The sequence below is a fragment of the Bos grunniens genome, chromosome 14 (assembly GCF_055505025.1).
Source record: "Bos grunniens cultivar Pamir isolate PY7600 chromosome 14, Bosgru_T2T1.0, whole genome shotgun sequence".
NCBI lineage: Eukaryota > Metazoa > Chordata > Mammalia > Artiodactyla > Bovidae > Bos > Bos grunniens.
The window spans coordinates 30,607,664-30,627,068 of NC_141178.1; the positions used below are offsets into that span (position 1 = coordinate 30,607,664).

A 19,405-nucleotide genomic window follows, 5' to 3' on the forward strand; every position below is an offset into this window, starting at 1 on the left:
GCTGCTAAGTCGCTTCAGTCATGTCCGACTCTGTGTGACCCCATAGACGGCAGCCCACCAGGCTCCCCCGTCCCTGGGATTCTCCAGGCAAGAACACTGGAGTGGGTTGCCATTTCCTTCTCCAATGCATGAAAGTGAAAGTGAAGTCGCTCAGTCGTGACTGACTCTTAATGACCTCATGGACTACAGCCTACCAGGCTCCTCCATCCCTGGGATTCTTCAGGCAAGAACACTGGAGTGGGTTGACATTTCCTTCTCCAATGTAAGAAAGTGAAAGTGAAAGTGAAGTCACTTAGTCGTGTTCGACTCTTCGCGACCCCACGGACTGCAGCCTACCAGGCTCCTCCGTCCATGGGATTTGCCAGGCAAGAGTACTGGAGTGGGTTGTCATTGCCTTCTCCACCTTAGGAGATAACATTCCTTCTTAATCTCATAAGGGATCATGACTTGCTTTGTATATTGTCTCAAAAAATTGCCTAACTATGCTTTGACCTCTAACAGTGGAACAGTCCTCAGAGCTTTCTGAAAGACTGTCTCCCAGGTTATAATCCACAGGTTGCCTTCAAAAAATTTTTTCATTTCTTTCTTAGATTATTTATATTAGCCAATACATTAGCTTATTCTATTAAATCTAAACCACTGATTATTTTTTGTTTTTTAATTGACAACTCCTTACAAAAACTCATTATAACTTTATTGATGGGAATGCTGAGGCTCTGTTGTTAAACCTAAAAATGTATTACAGCAAAGCCAAGATTTGAAGTTCCATAGACTGATTTTGGAGAAGGCAATGGCACCCCACTCCAGTACTCTTGCCTGGAAAATCCCATGGACGGAGGAGCCTGGTGGGCTGCAGTCCATGGGGTCGCTAAGAGTAGGACACGACTGAGTGACTTCACTTTCACTTTCATGCATTGGAGAAGGAAATGGCAACCCACTCCAGCGTTCTTGTCTGGAGAATCCCAGGGACGGGCGAGCCTGGTGGGCTGCAGTCTATGGGGTCGCACAGAGTCGGACATGACTGAAGCGACTTAGCAGCAGCAGCAGCAGCAGACTGATTTCAGAGCTGATCTTAATCACTAAGGTACCATCCACATAGTGGCTTTGCTATGTCAATTTAGTAATTCACTGCCCCAAAATTAGTAATTTCCTTCTCTGTGAGACTTTGATAGTCTAGTGAATTTTATCTTTGGAATTATAACTGTGTTGTCATTATTTGTTTAAAATTCTCTACTGATTTATGAGTATCCTGAAGGAAGCTATGTTTGCATACCAAAATAGGGAAATATGTATAGTAGATGTCAGATCATGCTTATGTGATTTCATAAAATGAGTTAGTATATTGGCTGATATAAAATTATATTTGAAATATATCTTCTTAACATCATGCCTCCTAAAAGGAGAAATGACACAATGAGTTAAAATATGGTTAGAATCAAGGACTAAAAGACCACCCCAATAGAAATTATATATACAATGTGTTCAAATTTCCTTATCTGAGGAACAAGAGGGCTGTTTTGTATGATTTCCTTTCAAGTTCTAATTTATAGGAATATGTTACACAGAAAAATTAAACTTACTGTTGTAAGTGATGTTAAAGCCACGTCCTGACATTGAGTGGTCAGCTTGAAATTCCAACCGTAGTATATGACTATTACTAGTAAGATGAGAAGGCACTTCAGCCCCAGTAAAGGTTCCAAGAATTGGGGAGTCTGGAGAGTCCCCGTCTTTAACAGCAAGGAAGTCAAACTGGGATTCCAGATCAAAGTCATTGAAAGAAAGGTGTATTCGACTTCCTGGATCAGAGATTATTGTCCAGATGCAATTTAAATTATTTCCATACCCTTCTGGATAATCAGGAGAAAGGACTGTTCCCATTGGTGCAGTAAAGTTAGAGAGGCAAGGAACTGTTAAAATAGGAAAATCATAAAATATAATAAATGTTCAAAAGTAATACAGTATCTAAATTTGCCATTGTTAATAATTACAATAATCAATTAGAAGTTTGAAAAAAATATTAAACAATGTAATCTGTCTTATAAAACAGAAAAAAAAATTGTTACTGTTTGCACATTATTAGGGAAGGCAACTAGTACCTTGAATTACTGTATGTTAAATATCCACAAAATCATAACTGGAGTAATAACAATTTATTTTGACATTTATCATGTCCATGTTAGAGTATGGTGCAAAATTTTAGTTTCTGTACTTCAAAAAATATTGGAGAAGAATATAGACATTTCCATAGAAAGCTCACAAAATGATTGAAAACAAACAAACAAAAATAATGTGTAGGTACTAACATTACCAGGATGATACAACCTGAAGAAAACTTGGAATAAGGGTAATAACTAGGTGAACTTGATTCCTATCATGGGCATGGGATGCTCTGATAGCTTCTAACACAGATAAGGAGATGAATTAACACACGATAGTGGCTAACATTGGAAAGACAACTAAATAATAATTTTCATATCATAGTAAGGCTAGTCTTTATTTCCCTGCAGATTTTTTTTTAAACTTTGAAAAAATCTGATTTAAAGGTTCACACAGAAAAGTTAGAAAGCAGAGGAAGGATAAGAAAAAATGATCTATCACACAGAGGAAATCATAGTTTAAAAAAGTATTATATTTTTCCAGTGTTTCTTCTTACATATTTTTAAACAAAATTGAATTTATATGATTTTGTACCATACTTTATTGACAAAGGATATGAACTTTGGCCCTCAGAATATTTTGCTAAATTCTTATATATAAAAGTTGTATTATCCTATGCTTAAATATAACAAAAATGTATTAGATAGTGCAACACCCCTACAAGCATGAATGCTGTTATTATCTGACCTTTTTATTTAATAAGAAGAATGATATCACAGTGTTTTAATTAGCACTGCTTTGCCTTCTAGTGAAGTTGAAGATTCTATCAGCATGATCGAAAGCTTAATAGTATTTCAAAACACTTTACTTCAAGATCTTTAAATCTAGGTATTCTTCCAAGAAGATAATCTTTGTCTAATATTGCAAAACCTATTAATGTAGTGTATTACATCAAAAATGGAAATATTTTAAATCATTTTAGTAGATGCTAATATTGTGTTTAATAGACTAATTTTAAATAATGCTGCCTAGATCAAACTTTAAGAAAATCTAGAGAATACTTTACACAATTTTAAAAAGAATTAACCCCTGAATTCTGATATGTGATAAATATGTAACAAGTAATAATTTCCTTTTTTAACCAACAATAGCTAATTTGAAAATGCAATTGAAAGATAGTTTATGAAGAAAAATAAAGTTATAAAGTACAGGACTATAAAAGGTAAAGACTAGAAATAGTCCTTACAAAAATATGAATAACTCATAAAGAAAATTATAAACTTGTTGAGAACAGGAAATTTTACAAGGAAAAAGAGGTGCCATGGATGCCATGTTCCTGAATGAGAAAACATTAAATGTATAAATTATATAGAAATTGCTTTTAAATTTCAATCAAAATCCTAACATAATCTCTTTAGAAACTTGATCTAATGTGTTGGCACACAACTTGGCAAAAAATAACAAGGCAAGAATAGATGTGAGAATTTTTATAAGCAAAGTAGCTAATAAGCATAATATTAAGTCATTACCATAAAATTAGCATGACATTCATAGATATATAACACTAGATCAAAAGAAGTTACATAAGAAATGCATTTGATATAATTAAGTGTTTAAAGTATTGTATCGTGTGTGTGCTCACTCAGTTGTGTCCAACTCTTTGCGACTCCATGACCAGGTTCCTCTGTCCGTGGGATTTCCCAGACAAGAATACTAGAATAGGTTGCCATTTGCTTTTCCAAAGGATCCTTCTGTCCCAGGGATTGAACCCATGTCTCTTGCACCTCCTACATTAGCAGGGGGATTCTTTACCTGGGAAGCCTAAAGTATTGTGTAGGCATCTACTTAATCTGATAAGGGAGATTAGCATGGTAGATTTGGTCAGTCTTCCCTCATATACTTATAGCTTCCCTTGTAGTTCAGTCGGTAAAGAATCCGCCTGCAATGCAGGAGACCCAGGTTCAATTCCTGGATCGGGGAAATCCCATGGCGAAGGAACTAGCAACCCACTCCAGTATTCTTGCCTGGAGAATCCCATGAAGAGGGGAGCCTGGCAGGTTACAGTTCATGGGGTCACAAGAGTCAGACAGGACTTGGCAACTAAACACCACCACCCTCAAATGTAGATCATTAAATCAGAGATTAGGAAACTAAGGTCTGTGGGCCAAATCTAGCCTGAATTCTACCTTTTCAAATGAAATTTTATTTGACTGTAATCCTGTACTTTCATTTTCCTATTGTCCATGAATGCATTTCCTGCTACACTGACAGAGTTTAGTTGCAAAAGGGACCCACATAACTTACAAAAGCAAAAGTGTTTAAGAGTTCTCATATGTTCATTAGACATCTGTGTTTATTAGAAATTTATTTATCACCTTTAAAAAATGCAATATAAATTTCTACATAATATTTTTCAAATATTAGGAAATATTTGGCTTCTATTCACTTAAAAAGTTCTCAGTACATGTTTAAAGATGCTAAAGAATTTTAAAATGTTAAATAATCAACATTTCCAGTAAAGGAAAACGTGTGTTTTGCAGCACAAATTAAAATTTAGATAAAATGCAGGTGTTGAAAAGTGCTAAATTTTTTAATGTCAGTTATATTTTGAAGTATGTGCTAATGCCCTTGTAGGGAATAAAGGATTTCACAAATGAAAAGCATTATCATTACAAGAGTTGGATACAGATAAAAAACAAGAAAAATTTAAAATCATTTTAAAACAAGAAAATTATTTTTACTTTCATGTTATGAGCTTATATGTTACCATTTGTATTGAAAACTAAAATCCAAGTTTTCAATTATTGCATTCACACCTGGTAAGCTGTATTTGTTGGTAATGAAGACAGATCTTAATTTAACCTAAAAGTACATCAACAGATAAAACAAATTATATTTTTGCTTCAGCTAAATTGAAATGCTTCAATGTATTTGAAGAAATACATTATTTTAATCCAAGCATATTATAGGCCATAAACATTAATGAATTTTATTCTGTGCAATATAAATAAATGACACTTAACCATGCATTAGTGTGAGCATCTACAAGCAAAAATAAGTTAATGCATTATACATAGAATATAACCTTTAAATATTTTTAAGTGTTCCTGATTGCAAATAAGCATGTACTATCTCATTAAAAATAAATGAGTCTATTACAATTAGCTCAGATACATAATTTCCATAAGAAGTATGCTATCTATAAAGTATAAAATGCCACCAATAAAGTGTTATGAGAACATATGGAAAATATACTTTGCAATTACCAAATGAACTATGTTAACTTTATTTAAATCTGCAAAGAAATTTATAGTTTGGCATAAGCACACTTGTTAAAGAGAGTACCAAAAAGTGCTACTCGTTCAAAAATAATTACACGGTTCCAGTTCTTTGCAATTAATTACAAAAGCAATTATATGCAAGGACAGGGTAACATATGCTATCTGGAAGCAAAGCATTTGGTACTCACAGATACAGATGGGTATGTTTGCAGACCATTGGTTATTTTCTTGACAAACAATGGATTTCTCTCCAATTAATTCAAATCCAAACTGGCATTCGAACCTTAAAACATCACGGTTAGAAAATCCATCACCTTCCCTAATTCCATATAAGGGTGTACCAGGATCACCACAACTTTCTTTTTCAATTTCTGTAACAATAGATGATATGTCAGATTTCAAGGGTTTCAGACATACGATATCCATATAGTCAATTTAGAGACATACATTCTCTATAGTCAGGATATTTCAGAGCAAAAGATGAAAATGTTCTCCCAGTCTTAATCTTCTTTTGCTATGGTTATGATGTAATTATCTTTAGGGAACACTTAGTATTTTTCTCTCACTTTGAAAACAGGGAATCAAAGGTCTTCAGAGCTTATGTGGTTGTTCCTAATAGAACAATTATGAACAATATCCAGATTTTCTGTCTATGCTATATACATATAGTACACATAATTACATACATATGTGTTTTCCCCAAATTTCAAAAACTTTTCTTAGTTTTGTAACCTGTACATGGTACAGGAAATTGTTTGATTGAAACTAGAACACAGGGTAACATCCTCTGCCTCTGTGCTCCTAGAACAGTCAGTGAATTCCTTCCACACAGTATCTGCCACTCTCCCTAGTACTTGTTGGTTGAATTACCTTCCCCAACTAGACCCCTTGTAAAGCTCCTTAGAGCAGAGGTCAATTTAGTATTCCTGATTACCCTGATACATTTCTCAACAAATGTTTTTTGGGTGAATTCAATTGAAGGAGTTTGAAAGAAAAAATTCTCTTCAGAGCACATCAAAACACGCTTTCAACATGTGCTCAGTTCAGTTCAGTCACTCAGTCATGTCCAACTCTTTGTGACCCCATGAACCACAGCACGCCAGGCCTCTTTGTCCATCACCAACTCCCGGAGTCCACCCAAACCTATGTCCATCGAGTCAGTGATGCCATCCAACCATCTCATCCTCTGTCGTCCCCTTCTCCTCCTGCCTTCAATCTTTCCCAGCATCAGGGTCTTTTCAAATGAGTCAGCTCTTCACATGAGGTGGCCAAAGTACTGGAGTTTCACCTTCAAGGTCAGTCCTTTCAATGAACACCCAGGACTGATCTCCTTTAGGATAGACTGGTTGGATTTCCTTGCAGTCCAAGGGACTCTCAAGAGTCTTCTCCAACACCATGGTTCAAAAGCATCAATTCTTTGGCACTCAGCTTTCTTTATAGTCCAACTCTCACATCCATACATAACCACTGGAAAAGCCACAGCCTTGACTAGATGGACCTTTGTTGGTAAACTAATGCTTTTTAATATACTGTCTAGGTTGCTCATAACTTTCCTTCCAAGGAGTAAGCATCTTTCAATTTCATGGCTGCAATCACCATCTGCAGTGATTTTGGAGCCCCCCAAAATAAAGTCTGACACTGTTTCCACTGTTTCCCCATCTATTTCCCATGAAGTGATGGGACCAGATGCCATGATCTTAGTTTTCTGAATGTTGAGCTTTAAGCCAAATTTTTCTTTTTTTCTTTTTTTTAATATTTTTTAAAATTTTATTTTATTTAACTTTATTGTATTGGTTTTGCCATATATCAAAATGAGTCTGCCACAGGTATACATGTGTTCCCCATCCTGAACCCTCCTCCCTCCTCCCTCCCCATACCATCCCTCTGGGTCGTCCCAGTGCACCAGCCCCAAGCATCCAGTATCATGCATCGAACCTGGACTGGCGACTTGTTTCATATATGATATTATACATATTTCAATGCCATTCTCCCAAATCATCCCACCCTCACCATCTCCCACAGAGTCCAAAAGACTGTTCTATACATCAGTGTCTTTTTTGCTGTCTCGTACACAGGGTTATTGTTACCATCTTTCTAATTCCATATATATGCGTTAGTATACTGTATTGGTGTTTTTCTTTCTGGCTTACTTCACTCTGTATAATAGGCTCCAGTTTCATCCACTTCATTAGAACTGATTCAAATGTATTCTTTTTAATGGCTGAGTAATACTCCATTGTGTATATGTACCACAGCCTTCTTATCCATTCATCTGCTGATGGACATCTAGGTTGCTTCCATGTCCTGGCTATTATAAACAGTGCTGCGATGAACATCGGGGTACATGTGTCTCTTTCAGTTCTGGTTTCCTCAGTGTGTATGACCAGGAGTGGGATTGCTGGATCATAAGGCAGTTCTTTTTCACTCTCCTCTTTCACTTTCCTCAGGAGGCTCTTTAGTTCTTCTTCACTTTCTGCCATAAGGGTGATGTCATCTGCATATCTGAGGTTATTGATATTTCTCCCTGCATCAGGGTCTTTCCATGTGCTCAAGGAAACTTAAGATATCTGGGACCTTCATTGTGGAGTTACGAGGCCAGTTGTAGGTTATTGTGGTGATTGTTTTGGTTTTTAGTTACATGAGGTAACATTAACATAGCCATCCTCAAACAACACCCAGAAATTAACAATTAAATTAAAAAAAAAAAAAACTTTGAGATAAAGTTATGATCTCTCTTGACACTCCAATGATCACACACTTCTGGTTCTTCTGTAATCAACCAGTACCAATTTGTCATGCATCTTTCCAGTTCTTTCCCCATGCTTTTACAATTAGACACACATATAAAATACATATTATTATAAGCATCCATATTTTCATAAATATAAAAATCCTCTTCACAAAATCTATGGAGTGTTGCTTTGTGTAAGTATTGTAACTTATACTGCAGTACACTCTCAGCATATTCTATAACATGTTGCTTTTTAATCAAACAATAATTTTGGAGATATTTTTGAATGCCCTTGTATCCTTAGCAGAAAACATAGATAGTTATTGTGATTTCTTTAATACACTGGATTTGATTTGATATTTATTTCTTTCTGTGTCATAGTGACATTGGTCCTTTGGTCTAAATTTTTTGTTGTGCTGTTTCTATATAGACTTCATATCGAAGAAAGATTAGCAATTTTCCAGCATTCATTAGTCTTTTAGGCTAGGTTGTATAACAAGAAAATGATACCTAAGTGTTAGAATTTGCCAAAAAAATAAGCTGAGTGAGTCTGGCATAATTTTGAGGTAGATATCTGACCAGTGTTTCAATATCTTCTAAGGTTATTTCCCTATTAAAAAACATTGGGGAGGATTTAACAACATAAAATCACACACACACACACACACACACACACACACATATGTTAGAGAAGTGAAATTTTCCAAAATTTCCAAGTTGATAGTTTAGTAGGGATAGAATTGTGTTACGTAATCTTTAAATATATCTTTACAAAGATAAATTATTACTTTTCTTACTCCTAATGCAAGTTATTTGTGATTAGTCTTCCAGTTTTCTTTTCTTCATATTTACAAAACATTGTCAAATTTACTAGTCTACTCAAACTTCAACTCTTTTGCATTATTTTGTTATTCTTTCTCCACCTTCTTAAGCTTAAGTTTTAGGATTTGTTTCTATATTAGTTTATTTTCAACCTCTCTTGTTTCCTTAAAAATATGCTTTTTAGTCTATAAATTTTCTTCAGAGTACTGTTTTTGTATTTAGAGCTTTTGTTGCCATTGTTCACTTCTAAATAGTTTATAGTTTTCATCTTTATTTCCTCTTTGAATCATAAATAGTTTCAAAGTGCTTTTAAATTTATGGGTCTAGGCTATCATTTTGTTGCTGACTTCTAGTGTTATTGCTTTAATAATCAGTATAAGTATATCCAGGTCTCACAGTAAAATATATTCACTAAAATATATTCAGTAAAATATATTCAATTCAATTTGATATATTTGTCAAATTGAAATAACTTATGTTGTTAATTATCTTTTGTCTACCCTCTCCAACAATTTTTTAAATAACTGTTAAAATTCCAAATAAAGTATGAATTTTTCCAGGTTTATTTGTAGTTCAATCAAGCTCACTTACATAGTTCACATCACATTGAGTCATTCAATTTATTCAGCAAATATCTGAGGACCTATGATATGCTAGATTCTCTTCTAGGTACTATATGGGATAGATAAATGAATAAACAGATAATAATTCCTGCTTCTTAATAGTGTATATTCCACTGGAAGTTCACAAATAATAATAAATAAAAGTCTTATTTTAGAAGGTGATATGTGCTATGGTGGTGGTGCACTTTTATTTATACTTAAAATATGTTGCAATTTCTTGAATATTTAATGATTTATTACCATTTATTGTTTCATAATCTATTACTTTTGTCATGAACATGATTTCCCCCTTTATTTTTATGAGGATATCTAGTATAGTCATTTCAATTAAAAAAATGTTTTTTATCTGTTTCTTTGGGTATAAGCAGAAGTCTGCTTCAAGTGTAGCAGACTAAAGTTTCTTCTGAAGCAGTATATTTGACAATGTATTTGATGAATCATAGTGACTGCAGCCATGAAATTAAAAGATGCTTACTCCTTGGAAAGAAAGTTATGACCACCCTAGATAGCATATTCAAAAGCAGAGACATTACTTTGCCAACAAAGGTCCGTCTAGTCAAGGCTATGGTTTTTCCAGTGGTCATATATGGATGTGAGAGTTGGACTGTGAAGAAGGCTGAGCACCGAAGAATTGATGCTTTTGAACTGTGGTGTTGGATAAGACTCTTGAGAGTCCCTTGGACTGCAAGGAGATCCAACCAGTCCATTCCAAAGGAGATCAGCCCTGGGGTTTCTTTGGAATGATGCTAAAGCTGAAACTCCAGTACTTTGGCCACCTCATGAGAAGAGTTGACTCATTGGATAAGACTCTAATGCTGGGAGGGATTGGGGGCAGGAGGAGAAGGGGACGGCAGAGGATGAGATGGCTGGATGGCATCACCGAGTTGATGGACGTGATTTTGAGTGAACTCCGAGAGTTGGTGATGGACAGGGAGGCCTGGCGTGCTGCGATTCATGGGGTCGCAAAGAGTAGGACACGACTGAGCGACTAAACTGAACTGAATGGTTGTCAAGCCTACGATGACAAGTGCAGGGGGCGATTATTTGAAGGGAAGAACAAAACTGCTGATTTTGAATGAGTGGTCAAATAACTGTTTTTATTGGCTTGCTTCTGTAAACTTCAAGCTTATTTCTTCTAATGTCAGAATCATGTCATATTTCTAGGTATAAATTATCTCCTCTGGTAATCCACGGTGCAGTCCACTTTTATGCTTCACTCTGAGTTGGGGATCCCTCCCTCTTGATAACTACATTTGACTCCATTTTATATCTGGACATTTTGCTCTGGAGCCAAAATATTTTCTTCTGTAGTGATTACTCAGTTTCTCAAGATTATCAGTGGCCTTTTCTCTGGAGGTTTCTGGTCCCAGTGAATGATGGCTTCTTAGGCAGAAAGTGTAACAACAGCAGCCCATAGAGGCACTGGTTTATGAAATTCTCAGCTTGTCTCTATATTCCATATATATATATGCTTATTTATGGTTCTCAGAAATCCCCAATAGCCTTACAATAACTGAAAGGTTCTCTTCTTAAGCACCAGATTTTTGGGTTTTTTAAAAAATATGTTTTATATCATCTTTGGGCTAGCAATGAGAATAGGTGCTTACTCTACTATACTATTTTGAAACTATTTTTTTCTTTGCTCCTTTAAAACAATAATATACTTTCAAATGAAGATATAATATTGAAGTTGCAATATTCTCTTAGACTGAGAAACAACATACAATAAGAAAAAACAACATACAATAAAAAAAAAAAAAAAAAAACCCTGATAGCTCAGTTGGTAAAGAATCTGCCTGAAATGCAGGAGACCCTGTTTCAATTCCTGGGTCAGGAAGATCCACTGGAGAAGGGATAGGCTACCCACTCCAGTTTTCTGGCCTCGGGACTGTATAGTCCATGGGGTCCCAAAGAGTTGGACACAACTGAGCAACTTTCACTTTCTTTCACTTATTTTATATCATTGCCTTTGAAATTATTTTCTATCAAGGCAAGACTAATATCTGAATAAATAATTCATATACAACAGATGAGTCTTATAATAGAGTTTTGCACAAAAATCAGTTATTAATAATAATAACTACCATTTATTTTACATAGAAATTATATTGATATTATGAAAAAATCTTTTTAAAATATTTAATCCTCATAACAAATATATAATGGAACTATTATCATCTATACTGATAAAAAAAAAAAAATCAGAGAAGTTAAGTAATGCTCAGAGAAATAATGCTGCAGACTGAATATTTTTGTCTACCTCTAACTTCATATAGTGAAACATAATCCCCAATGTGATAATATTTTGAGGTGGAGTCTTTGGAAGGTGATAAGGTCATGAGGGTGGAGCCTTCATAAATAGCATTTCTGCCCTTATAAAAGAAAGAATTCACAAAGGTCCCTTACCTATCTAGCCATGTGAGGACACAGGAAAAAAATCAGCCATCTGTGAACCAGGAAATGGGCTCTTATCAAACACTGAATTTCCCAGCATCTTGATCTTAGACTTAGTTTTCATACTTGTTTATAAGCCACCCAGTCTGCAGTATTTTTTGTTATAACAGTAAAAACAGATAAGATATAGATATTAACTTGCCCAATTTCACAAGATCAATAGCAGAGTTTAGGTCTGAGTCTATAGCCATAATCCCCAAGCTATTGCAAAGAAAATTTCATTCATTAATTACCCATTTATGAAACATTTGTTTAGTTTCTAATATGTATCAAAAATAAGACTAGGCACTAGGAATATGAAGACAAATAAGATGTAGCTTATGTCCTTAAATGAGGGCAAAAGGAGGTACAGCAAAGGCCCCTTGAATTGGAGGTTGACAAATAGATAGAAGTTTCAGAGCAGAGGTGAACCTGAAACTATCTTAGAGCTATTTTACTATGTGAACTGGGGAAGACTAAGGGAGGAAAGGTTTCCTAGGTGGAAAAAGAAGAGAAGTATTAGAGAAGATAAAGTTTTTTCTCTTTCTTTAGATGGGGTGACTTGGTGTTAGGAGTCTGTCTGAGTTCTTTCAAGATATTATAAGAGAATGTTGTTGTTTAGGTGCCATGTCATGCCCGACACTTTTGCTACCCCATGGACTGTAGCCTGCCATGTTCCTCTGTCCATGGGATTCTCCAGGCAAGAAAACTGCAGTGGGTTGCCATGGCTTGTAAACAACAGAAATTTGTTTCTCATAGTTCTGAAAGTTGAAAAGTCCAAGATCAAGGTGTCAGTAGATTCGGTATCTGGACAGGGCTCATTTTCCAGATTGACCAATATCTTCTTGCTGTGTCCTCACATGGTAGAAAGGGCTAGGGAGCTCCTAGGGTACTAATTCCATTTATCAGGCACCCACTCTCATCACTTAGTCACCTCCTAAAGGCCCATAAACAGATATCATCCATCACATTGGGGATTAGGTTTCAATATGTAAATTTTAGAAACACAAATATTCATCCTATAGCAGAGACAGTGATAGTGGCAACAAGAGTTGAGGAGATAGTGAGGTTAAGTAAGTGACAATGGGGCTAGAGGCCAAACAAGTAGAAGCAAGGCCAAGGAAGCAGCCAGTAAAGTTGTAAGATCAGGTACATATGAGGGGACTGTGCAAATCATGAATGTATTGAGGATAAGGATAGCTAGACTTCTCACTATCCAGAAGGGGATGTAGAAAATTGGAAGGCTACAAAGGATTCTGAGTGGCTGAACTAAAATTGGAGAAACTGATGTTAATTCATGTTTAAAATATAGATATACACAAATAGAGATGAGTGTGCCTGTATTATATCAAACATCACACACATGCACATATATGCATGCACAGATCTTGTCTAGCCCTATCCACTGAGACTCCTAATAACAATAAGTACTTATAGCTTCAAGGACATGATTGCTCACATCCTGGTGTCTGAATACTATTCTTTACTAAAGGAAATCAGGAAACTGCTTCCAGCAGTGGTCAAGGAAACATAAAGGACAAAACTGGAACACTTTGTGTAAAAAGAAATGTTTAAAGAATGATGGGGACATACTGAAAAGACATGCAGGCCAGCCTGAAGGAACTACACTGGCCATTCTAGGGCAGCTTAATCAGTTGTGTCAGCCCCCTACAAGTTTGAGGCATGGAACAACCATTGGTATAGTCACCTTTATTTTGTTTATTGCAGCAAAATTGTAGTAGCTCCAGGATCCAGATTTGACCCCACAAAATTGCCAGAAACTTCATCTTCCTCAACAGGTTCTCTAAGGTGCTAAAGTGCCACTTGTAACTGTGGACAATTTAATGTCTGAGAGATGAACTTTGACTACCAAGAAAAAATATGGGAAGGATAACAGAAGAAATATTGCTCATCTGTCTTCTCCCAAAACAGGTGGTTTGAAACCACAGCTGGTTCATGAGGTCCACATGGCCAATACACTGTGTTTTTCTTGAGGCTGTGGCTATTCAGTAACTTACTATTTTATATTTGATCCCCCTACTTCCCTGTTATATCTCTTTTTTCCCTTCATTTCTATTGTCTTGGAATTGTACTCTGCCCTCCTCACATAAAGTTTTAGTCTATAAGCTTCATCACAGCCTTTGTTTTCTAGGGACTCAAAGCTAAGATGGGGCTTCCCAGATGGTGTTAGCAGTAAAGAACCGACCTGCCAGTGCAGGAGACATAAGAAAAGTGAGTTCAATCACTGGATTGGGAAGATCCCCTGGAGGAGGGTATGGCAACCTACTCAAGTATCCTTGCCTGGAGAATCCCATGGACAGAGGAACCTGGTGGACTACCACCCATAGAATTGTACAAAATCAGACACTACTGAAGTGACATTGCACACATGTATGCAAAGCTTTAATAAGTAACTTAAAACTGGCAGTCAGTAAAGAAAGTAAGGGATTAGGCTATCTAAAGGTCCCAGGAAATAAGATTATTAGTTCCTGTTATTGAGAGATTATAATTTGACAGCTGCTGCTGCTGCTGCTAAGTCGCTTCAGTCATGTCCGACTCTGTGCGACCCCACAGACGGCAGCCCACCAGGCTCCCCCCGTCCCTGGGATTCTCCAGGAGTGGGTTGCCATTTCCTTCTCCAATGCAGGGAAGTGAAAAGTGAAAGTGAAGTTGCTCAGTCGTGTCCGACTTTACAGACCCCATGGGCTGCAGCCTACCAGGCTCCTCTGTCCATGGGAGTTTCCAGGCAAGAGTACTGGAGTAGGGTGCCATTGCCTTCTCCATAATTTGACAGGATATTTGCTAAATACTTATCTGCTTTAACTCATGTATCACTTATTATAACACTGAGAGGAAGACCCTATTTATTCTACCTTAATGGGTGAAAAAACAAGGTTCTGAGAAGCTGACCAAGGTCAGATACGTAGAAATAGTTCAAGTCAAGTAAGTTTCCACTCAACATCTACCTGACTCCAATGACCATATGCTGCCATTGTTCAATACTGCTTGAGAGAAAGGATGGAGAGAATACTGTTAGCCAGGCACTGGAATAACTAAGGAAAGAAAATTGCTTCCAGGACTGGAACAGGAAAAAAAAGTAGCAACAATAATTTTAAAAGAGGTTCTTGTCTTGAATATTTCAACACACCAAATCACCTTTATGGCACCAGGGTAATTTATAAACTATCCATATCTCTTCAAATTCTGTACTATGGGAGTCCTCGTGTTTTAAACCTTTCCTGTCTCTTCCTTTTGGTCTGCAACCATTTTCCTACTAACTACTTAAGTGTCAGGCATGTCAGGATATTCTCACATCAACATGTGCTTAGGCAAGATGTCTCAGCCAGGACAGAAGAAACATCCCAGTGAGTAACACCTGGGGAAATTCCTATGCATCTTTTAAGGTCTAACTATACTTCTTTCTGGTCATAGCAAACACCCTCTTCCAATAACACAAGAGAAGACTCTACACATGGACATCACCAGATGGTCAACACTGAAATCAGATTGATTACATTTTTTGCAGCCAAAGACGGAGAAGCTCTATACAGTCAACAAAAACAAGACAAGGAGCTGACTGTAGCTCAGATCATGAACTCCTTATTGCCAAATTCAGACTTAAATTGAAGAAAGTAGGGAAAACCACTAGAACATTCAGGTATGACCTAAATCAAATCCCTTAGGATTATACAGTAGAAGTGAGAAATAGATTTACGGTCCTAGATCTGATAGATAGACTGCCTGATGAACTATGGACTGAGGTTCGTACATTGTACAGGAGACAGGTATTAAGACCATCCCCAAGAAAAGAAATGCAAGAAGGCAAAATGGCTGTCTGGGGAGGCCTTACAAATAGCTGTGAAAAGAAGAGAAGTGAAGAGCAAAGGAGAAAAGGAAAGATATAAGCATCTGATTGCAGGGTTCCAAAGAATAGCAAGAAGAGATAAGAAAGCCTTCCTCAGCAATCAATGCAAAGAGATAGAGGAAAACAACAGAATGGAAAAGACTAGAGATCTCTTCAAGAAAATTAGAGATACCAAGGGAACATTTCATGCAAAGATGGGCTCGATAAAGGACAGAAATGGTAAGGACCTAACAGAAGCAGAAGATATTAAGAAGAGGTGGCAAGAATGCACAGAAGCGTACAAAAAAGATCTTCATGACCCAGATAATCACGATGGTGTGATCACTCACCTAGAGCCAGACATCCTGGAATGTGAAGTCAAGTGGGCCTTATAAAGCTAGTATAGGTGATGGAATTCCAGTTGAGCTATTTCAAATCCTGAAAGATGATGGTGTGAAAGTTTTGCACTCAATATGCCAGCAAATTTGGAAAACTCAGCAGTGGCCACAGGACTGGAAAAGGTCAGTTTTTATTCCAATCCCAAAGAAAGGCAATGCCAAAGAATGCTCAAACTACCGCACAATTGTACTCATCTCACACGCTAGTAAAGTAATGCTCAAAATTCTCCAAGCCAGGCTTCAGCAATATGTGAACCGTGAACTTCTATTTGTTCAAGCTGGTTTTAGAAAAGGCAGAGGAACCAGAGATCAAATTGCCAACATTTGCTGGATCATGGAAAAAGCCAGAGAGTTCCAGAAAAACATCTATTTCTGCATTATTGACTATGCCAAAGGCTTTGACTGTGTGGATCACAATAAACTGAGGAAACTTCTGAAAGAGATGGGAATGCCAGATCACCTGACCTGCCTCTTGAGAAAACAATATGCAGGTCAGGAAGCAATAGTTAGAACTGGCCATGGAACAACAGACTGGTTCCAAATAGGAAAAGGAGTACGTCAAGGCTGTATATTGTCACCCTGCTTATTTAAATTATATGCAGAGTACATCATGAGAAATGCTGGGCTGGAAGAAGCAAAAGCTGGAATCAAGATTGCTGGGAGAAATATCAATAACCTCAGATATGCAGATGACACCACCCTTATGGCAGAAAGTGGAGGGGAACTAAAAAGCCACTTGATGAAAGTGAAAGAGGAGAGTGAAAAAGTTGGTTTAAAGCTCAACATTCAGAAAACTAAGATCATGGCATCTGGTCCCATCACTTCATGGGAAACAGATGGAGAAACAGTGGAAACAGAGTCAGACTTTATTTTTTGGGGCTCCAAAATCAACTGCAGATGGTGATTGCAGCTATGAAATTAAAAGACGCTTACTCCTTGGAAGAAAAGTTATGACCAATCTAGATAGCATATTCAAAAGCAGAGACATTACTTTGCCAACAAAGGTCCATCTAGTCAAGGCTATGGTTTTTCCTGTGGTCATGTATGGATGTGAGAGTTGGACTGTGAAGAAAGATGAGTGCTGAAGAATTGATGCTTTTGAACTACGGTGTTGGAGAAGACTCCTGAGAGTCCCTTGGACTGCAAGGAGATCCAACCAGTCCATTCGGAAGGAGATCTGCCCTGAGATTTCTTTGGAAGGAATGATGCTAAAGCTGAAGCTCCAGTATTTTGGCCACCTCATGCAAAGATTTGACTCATTGGAAAAGGCTCTGATGCCGGGAGGGATTGGGGGCAGGAGGAGAAGGGGACAACAGAGGATGAGGTGGCTGGATGGCATCACTGTCTATATTGATGTGAGTCTGAGTGAACTCTGGGAGTTGGTGATGGACAGGGAGGCCTGGCGTGCTACGATTCATGGGGTTGAAAGAGTTGGACACGACTGAGCAACTGAACTGAACTGAACTGATACCTCTTTCATCTCTTTCAGAATCTTCCACAGTTTATTGTGATCCACGCAGTCAAAGGTGTTGGCATACTCAGTAAAGCAGAAACAGATGTTTTTCTGGAACTCTCTTCCTTTTTCCATGATCCAGCAGATGTTGGCAACTTGATCTCTGGTTCCTCTGCCTTTTCTAAAACCAGCTTGAACATCTGGAAGTTCACAGTACACGTATTGATGATGCCTGGCTTGGAGAATTTTGAGCATCACTTTACTAGTGTCTGAGATGAGTGCAATTGTGTGGTAGTTTGAGCATAATTTGGCATTGCATTTCTTTGGGATTGGAGTGAAAACTGACCTTTTCCAGTCCTGTGGCCACTGCTGAGTTTTCCAAATTTGCTGCCATATTGACTGCAGTACTTTCAGAGCATCATCTTTCAGGTTTTGAAATATCTCAACTGGAATTCCATCACCTCCACTAGCTTTGTTCATTGTGATGCTTTCTAAGGCCCACTGGACTTCACATTCCAGGATGTCTGGCTCTTTTTAGAAAAGGCCAAGGAACCAGAGATCAAATTGCTAATATCCTCTGGATCATCGAAAAATCACGAGAATTCAAGGAAAACATCTATTTCTGCTTTGTTGACTACGCCAAAGCCTTTGACTGTGTGTATTACAATAAACTGTGGAAAATTCCTCAAGAAATGGGAATACCAGACCACCCGACCTGCCTCTTGATAAACCTGTATGCAGGACAGAACACAACAGTTAGAACTGGACATGGAACAATAGACTGGTTCCAAAAAGGAAAAGGAGTACATCAAGGCTGTATATTGTCACCCTGCTTATTTAACTTACATGCAGAGTACATCATGAGAAACACTGGGCTGGAAGAAGCACAAGCTGGAATCAAGATTGCCAGGAGAAATAACACTGACCTCAGATATGCAGATAATACCACCCTTATGGCAGAAAGTTAACATGACCTAAAAAGCTTCTTGATGAAAGTGAAAGAGGAGGGTGAAAATGTTGGCTTAAAGCTCAACATTCAGAAAACTAAGATCATGGCATCTGGTCCCATCACTTCATGGGAAATAGATGGAGAAAGTGTCAGACTTTATTTTTTGGGGGCTCCAAAATCACTGCAGATGGTGATTGGAGCCATGAATTAAAGGACACTTACCCCTTGGAAGGAAAGTTATGACCAACCTAGATAGCATTAAAAAGCAGAGATAATACTTTGCCAACAAAGGTCCATCTTTTCAAAGTTATGGTTTTTCCAGTGGTCATGTATAGATGTGAGCGTTGGACTGTGAAGAAAGCTAAGCACTGAAGAATCAATGCTTTTGAACTGTGGTATTGGAGAAGACTCTTGAGAGTACCATGGACTGCAAGGAGGTCCAACCAGTCCATTCTAAAGGAGATCAGTCCTGGGTGTTCATTGGAAGGACTGAAATTCCAGTACATTGTCTCCTTCATGTGAAAGGTTGACTCACGGGAAAAGACTCTTATGCTGGAAGGGATTGGGGGCAGAAGGAGAAGGGGACACAGAGGATGAGATGGCCGGATGGCATCACGGACACAATGGACATGAGTTTGAGTGAACTCCAGGAATTGGTGATGGACAGGGAGGCCTGGCATGCTGAAATTCATGGGGTCGCAAAGAGTTGAACATGACTGAGTGATAGAACTGAATTGATGCCTCTTTCATAAAGATTGACCTGAGTTTGTAACT

At 37.4% G+C, this 19,405-nt stretch overlaps 1 protein-coding gene across 3 annotated transcripts in view; it reads right to left on the reverse strand.

The window, feature by feature from the left end:
- The window catches only part of CSMD3 (CUB and Sushi multiple domains 3), a 1,478,779-nt gene that overhangs the window by 522,988 nt on the left and 936,386 nt on the right, over positions 1-19,405 (reverse strand). For all 3 annotated transcript variants that reach the window (XM_086335396.1, XM_086335395.1, XM_086335397.1), the window contains 2 exons: positions 5,567-5,749; positions 1,581-1,907 (listed from right to left, as the gene is read on the reverse strand). In XM_086335396.1, coding sequence (XP_086191522.1) covers positions 1,581-1,907; positions 5,567-5,749 — 510 coding nt within the window. The remainder of the gene's footprint in view (positions 1-1,580; positions 1,908-5,566; positions 5,750-19,405) is intronic.